At 50.2% G+C, this 6,115-nt stretch overlaps 1 protein-coding gene and 1 long non-coding RNA gene across 6 annotated transcripts in view; one reads left to right on the forward strand and one right to left on the reverse strand.

Annotated features, from left to right (window-relative positions):
• LOC307215182 overlaps nucleotides 1-6,115 on the forward strand; it is a 207,672-nt gene that overhangs the window by 14,591 nt on the left and 186,966 nt on the right. The gene's annotated exons all lie outside the window — the stretch shown is intronic.
• Nucleotides 1-6,115, reverse strand: part of LOC307214688 (uncharacterized protein) — a 193,246-nt gene that overhangs the window by 9,595 nt on the left and 177,536 nt on the right. The window contains exons 1-4 of one of the 5 annotated variants that reach the window (XM_079973555.1): nucleotides 2,899-2,980; nucleotides 1,226-1,709; nucleotides 948-1,029; nucleotides 581-663 (exon numbers count right to left, since the gene is read on the reverse strand). The exons of 2 other annotated variants lie outside the window; for them this stretch is intronic. In XM_079973555.1, coding sequence (XP_079829681.1) covers nucleotides 581-663; nucleotides 948-1,029; nucleotides 1,226-1,618 — 558 coding nt within the window. In that variant the 5' untranslated portion in view covers nucleotides 1,619-1,709; nucleotides 2,899-2,980. Of the gene's footprint in view, nucleotides 1-580; nucleotides 664-947; nucleotides 1,030-1,225; nucleotides 1,865-2,898; nucleotides 2,981-6,115 lie in introns of those variants that run through there. 2 more of the 5 variants (XM_079973556.1, XM_079973557.1) reach the window with 2 other exon arrangements.

Below are 6,115 nucleotides of genomic sequence, written 5' to 3' on the forward strand. Positions count from 1 at the left end.
TGGAGAGGGGGAGGAATGGGGGGGCTGGTTAGTTGAACCCACGCCACTATTTGTTCTCATTTGTCAACTGCTTAGAAACCAATTTTTGCATTCAGTTATCAATCTAGAAATAAAATAAGCCTCTTTTGGATGGCCATCTGTCCTGGATGATCTAGCAGAGATTCCTGCAATGCAGGGGGTCTCCTGGCTCTGAGAGACAAGCAGGGAGGGTGGCTTCTGGCAGAAGGAGAGGGAGCCACCGGTGGCTCCTCCTTCTCCTGACTTACCCCTGCCTCTTGACCTTCTTCTCCCACTCGCCTCCTTCCTCTTCTGCCTCTGATTCTGCACTGCATTCTGCCACAGAGTCTCCCAGCTCACTAAGCCCTGTTACCCTTTCAGCTTCTGACACCTCCTCTTCCCAGACTTCTCCCTCTTCTCCCTCTGACCGCTCATCCTTCCTCCATTTCCACTCCTTCGGCTCTGAGCCATCTTCCCTTCCTGGTTCCCTGGCTGCTTCCTCCCACCATTCCTCTGTGCCCAACCAGTCCATGACATTGCTCCATCCCTCGGCCTCTGTCCCCACAAGGCAGCTTCCCCTGACCTGATCTGGTTCCACAGCCGCTGCTTCCCTTCTGCCCCCATGAAAAGGCAGATCAGGAGGTTTTGCTGGTATCATTCTGTCACCTGCAAGAGAGAGAAGGTTAGCAGGACGCCAGAAGTGCCTGAATCTCTCACAGGTGAAACAGGGCATCTCTAACTACAGATGGGCCTTTGAGAAAGCCTTACTTGCTGAGAGTATTTGGAGGTTTGTGCCCATTTCATATGTTTGTTGTGCAGAAATCCATCTCCCCTCTTCTGGACCCTTCTTCCCAACTGTTTCCCCCCAAAACAGGATGAAATGAACCCTCAGATGAGTTGGAAAACCCACAGAATGAGACCAAACGGAGAAAACCCACCTTCCTCCTTACCCAGTGGCCTCTCTCTGGTGTCCAACGGAGGCCTCTCTGCCTCACAGGAATCCAGGTCCATTTCTGCAAAGAGATCCTTTCCCTGAGAAAGAAACAAGGATTCAAAACAGAGAATGGGGAGAAATACTAGAAAGAGAATGACAAAGACTTGAAGGGTGTGAGATCTCATTCCATGGATGCTTTCCCAGAAAAAGGATGGGTCATCAGCAGACCATTATGGGATGTTCTCTGTCCTGTTTGGAGCCCCTTGGGAGTATCCAGAGGAAAGTCTCTCTCACCTGCTTTCTCTCCTCTGCCTGACTCAGGAGGAAACCTTCGGCCAGGGCCACCGCCTGGGAACTGGTCTCCACTCCACAGTCCCTCACCCAGCTCTCCATCTCCGGGGGAAGGACAGCCAGGAACTGCTCCAAGATCACCAGGTCCAGCATCTCAGCTTTCGTGTGCCTTTCTGGCTTCAGCCATTGGTGGCAAAAGTGGTAGAGTCGGCTGCAAACCTCTCGGGGTCCTTTGGCCTCCTGGTAGTAGAACTGCTGGCCCTGCACCTCTGAGCGGAGGGTGTCCTCCTCACCATAGATCTTCTGCACTGGGTTTCCGCAGAATCCCCCAGTGCTCCCAGTTTGGCTGGCATGGCCTCTTCCTGTTCCAGGGCCAGCTGAGTCTCGCACATCCATCTGTGCTCTCAGGAAGCCTCTGAGAGATTGGAAGAAACCCTTTGGTCTTCTGCCAAGTTCTGTCCGTCTAAATGAGAAGCTCTAGCAAATCCTACAAAGCAAATACATTGTTCTGTTACAGAATTTGTAGGACGGGGGGAAAAATGGTTCCCTGAGCAAGCATGGATGAGTCTTGCTGGAAACCAGGGCTGGACTTCACCGCATCCCAGACCATGAGATATCTTTTTGAAAAGAAAGAGGAAGAGGAGAAGAAATAAGTCTCTAACCTTCAAGCAGAATGTGGAGGCAACTGAAGGGATTTCTGTGAGATCCTGGTTTCTACTTCTGGCCAGTCAATGCATTTAGTCAGAAGTGACTGACAAGGGAGTCATTTGTATCTTGTGAAAAATGGATGCTTGGCTCTTGTGGGGGTCCTCAGAAGTTGTTCTCCCCCCACCTCAACTCCCCTGCTTCTGTCTCCTTTTCTTGCACTTGGACTCTCTGCCGCTCTCCAGACAGACCCCTGGGGTGGGGTCCCTTTTTCTTTGCTCTGAGGGCCAGATATGTGTCTGGCCAACCCCCTGAGAGCCAAGTGGGCGGGGCCAAAGACACCTCCCTTGAAATATAAGCTGGAAATTTTTTATTCTTATATTATTATTATTATTATTATTATTATTATTATTATTATTATTAACACACACACAGCCACTGATGCCAAGGTCCCTCGAGGTTCGGTGAGTAGCGGCGCCCATTTCTGGCTGCTTTGCCAGCACCAATCCCTTTGGGAGAGAGAGGATGTGGTCCTGGGATGCCATGCTCTGGGTGCGAGGGGATTGCTGCAGTGGCCTCCGTGGGGAGCTGCCCTGGGAGACACTGGGAAACTGGTCCCCAATGCAGCAGCCAGACTATGGGCTGGGATCCCTCTCTTTACTCCTGGCGTCTCTTTCCTACTTGTTTTTTTTTTGGGGGGGGGCTAGTCCACCTCCTCGTCCAGCTTTGGAAAACCATTTGCAGATGTTTCCTCCGTTGTGCAATGAGGCTGAGCGACGTCACACAGAGTTAAAGTCCCAGGGACTATTTTGTTTTAAAAAGGGAGATTTCGTGGGAGTCAGGGATCCTCTGATCTGCAGGAAGGGGAGCGTGGCAGCCCTGGCCCCTCCCTGGCAGGACCCTCTCCTCCTCCCTGACTTGGGGTCCCCCCCCCCGCAGGAGCAGATCAGGCCCCCCCCCAGGCCCCCTCCCCTGCTGCAGCCCTGGGACCCCCACCAGATCCCAGAGAGAGAGAGAGAGAGGAGACTCACCAGATCCCAGGAGGGGAGAGCGAGGCAGCCCTTGCAGGAGAGACACCAAAGCAACACCCCCCCCCCTTCCTTGCAGGAAAGGACTGGGGAGGGAGGGGCCTTGGCTCTGGAGGACCAGCCCCCCTTGCTTCCTGGCCTCTCTAGGAAGGCAGCTCAGTTCCCTTTAACCCTTGCCAAGCCGAGTCCCTCCAGCTCAGCCCTCTCTCCCTTGGCAGAACCTCAGATTCTTATTATTTTTTGTGGATTTCGGGGGGGGGGACGACTTTTGGTTGGACTCTGAGCATCTCCCTCCCTTAAAGAATTTGAGGTCTACTTTTAATCATTTTAATCATTTGTCTACTTTTAATATGTTCTATGTTTTAAACGTCCCTGAGAACTCTTGATGAAGGGTGGTATATCAATGTAAAAAATAGTAACAACCACCATCCTTTTTTAGTCCATTGAATTAGCAAGTAAGCATTTCTGGAAAGGGAAATGGCATACTATTGTATGTTTGCATAGGAACATGCATGTTACGGCAAAATCTGGGTGCGAGGCTGCTCTGCCCCCCAGCTCATCGGACTAAGTCCGTGGGTCCCTGCGGAGGAAAATGAGCTCAGCCGGAGACAGGAGCAAACAGCAGAAGATCCAAGTTTATTGCGCAACAGGTTCAAGGCGAGATTGAACCCCGAGAATGGGGCGACATAAACTTTTAAAAGTTCCCTCCAAGTCCCAGAATACAGTGCAGAAAACGTCACGAATACATCACAAGAGGTGGGATTACACAGATCAGCACTTCAGGAAGGTGGGTGGGAGTTTACACAGATCATTACTTCAGTAAGGTAGGGGTCGCGCAGATCAGCACTTCAGTAAGGTAGGGGTTGCATAGATCAGCACTTCAGTAAGGTAGGGGTTGCACAGAGTAAAGAGATATGCATAAACGTTTCCTGAGTACAGGTGATGGCAAGACAATGGCGCAGATATGCATCGCCCGTTACCTAGCATTGCCCGGAGGAAGGGCTTGACTGGACCATCTGACAGGATTAAGGTTTTCCTGTGTACGTGACCTGTCGGTTCGAGGATTATGGCGCTGAGGGTAGCATCATGGAGTCCGGAGGGAAAAATATAATTTTATAAAGTTAAGGGGTATAGTGTGGTGCTTGTGCAGCAGTGTGAGGTTTCAGGAGCTGGGCGCCGTCGAGGTCATCGCCTCGGGCCCCCTTTCAAAGAGGAGGAGGTGAGGAAAGGTGCCCCCCCCTTCCTTCCATATCAATGCATAAGAAAGTTTTGGTTATTCATGATGAGAATATGATTTATTTTGAACTTCGCTTGGTACCTCCTTGGTAGCCAGTGCAATTATTTCTGTGTTGCAAGATATGAGTCAGGTATATCAAAAAGCAACACAACTGAAGTCTCTGAAAATTTCTGAAAGTGCTTAAATGAATCATGGTGCCAGACTTTCCCCGGTGGAGAACAAGCTGTGAAACTTTGTTGTTGTTTGTTGTTGTTGAGTCGTTTATTCGTGTCCGACTCTTCGTGACCCCATGGACCAGAGCAGGCCAGGCCCTCCTGTCTTCGTGAAACTTTGTATAATCAGCAAATGTCCAGTTCTCAAGTCCAACTCTGAACTCTGATGAACAGTGTTTCCAGATAACAACTACTGTTTCATTGAATTCTTCATCAGCCAATTAGTTCAACACTCGAAATTAGAAAGATTTCTTCATTAACCAATATTTTTTCAAATAGATATAATTACATGAGAATGAAAAATACTCTGGAACAGTGCTCAGCTTGTTCTCCGCCGGGTAAAGTCTGCCACCGTGATTCATTTAAGGACTTTCAGAGACTTAAGTTTGTTAGTTTTGATGTTTTGAATTATTCTTATAAAGTTTTTCACATTGTAATTGTTTCTGGCTGAGTGCTGAGTGTGATTATTTCAGCAGGGCTGGAACTCAGGACCCGCTGCCTTGAGGGACATCTAAGAGCAGTTGGGCAGGGGAAAGGTCTCCCTTGGGAGGTGGGGGACTCTCCTTCCTTGGAGGTCTCTAAGCAGAGATCGGACGGCCATCTGCCATGGATGCTTGAAAGGAGATCCCTGCACTGCTGGGGGTTGGACTAGATGACCCTGGGATCCCCTCCTCTCTCTCCACTCCGGAATTCCAGGAGGAGCTTCCTTGCCTCCTGCAAAGCCCTTTTCCCTGTAGGCTCTTCCTCTGGTTTCTGGCCAAGGGAGCGAGATGCTCAGAGTCCAGCCAAGAGCCTCACCCCCAAAAGGATATCTGGGCATGGGCGGAGCCGGGGGGGCAGCTGCCCCCTAAATCCATAAGAAATAATATGTCGCCGGAAATCACCCCCCCCCTTAACACGTGTTTCACACAAGCACCATACTCACATACACGTATCTCCCCCTCTAACCCTAGAGATGTTCCTTTAGAGGGCCATCTCTTAAAGAAAGCCTTCCGTAAATAAGGAAGCGCGAACCTGACAGCTTTCCAAAATAGCGCTCCACATCGCCCTATCTTTATTGCCAGTAGACCGGCCGCCTGAACTTTACTGGTAAACAACGGCCGTCTCAGCCAATCAACATTGTCGAACAGCGCCCCTTGCGGCAGCCACGCTGGTACTGCAGGCTGCAAGCGCTTTTTCCCTCACCTCTTGACAGCTCTCAATACAATGTTTCCGAGTTCAATTGACCGTGACTGATCTAATAAAAATGTAGCAAGTTGCTTCCGAAAAGTGAAAGTACTTTGAACTACAGGGACAATATTCTTCATAAATTCGCCAAAAATCAGCCGTACCTCGGATTTTCATCGGACCACTTTTATTCTACTCCATATTACAAGGGCTATCGAAGGGGGGTGACCTGATGCACGGCAGCCATAATCCTTTGACCGGGCAGTCACGTACTCTGGAGAGCTTCCCAGCTGATGTGATCACCTTGATGGCCATCGTGATGGGCCCGGACGAAAGGCTATCAGGAACACAATAACCGGCATGTTTTAGTGTATTCCGCACAGACTCTCACAAAGGACTCTGGCCAGGATTTCCCCTCAGGGGGCAGGAAACCTCGCCCTTCTTTTGTTTTTGAAAATGACTCATGTGGGATGGGGAGAGGGGGCTCCGGCCAGGTGTCAGGACTCTCGGATTACCTGTGTAACCCCTCCTCGACTCCTCCCAATTTTGATGTAATCGTGATGTAAATATGATGTAATTCTGGGGGTGTAGCTTGGGGGATTAG

This window comes from Podarcis cretensis, assembly GCF_951804945.1.
Source record: "Podarcis cretensis genome assembly, chromosome: 4".
Taxonomy (NCBI): Eukaryota; Metazoa; Chordata; class Lepidosauria; order Squamata; family Lacertidae; genus Podarcis; species Podarcis cretensis.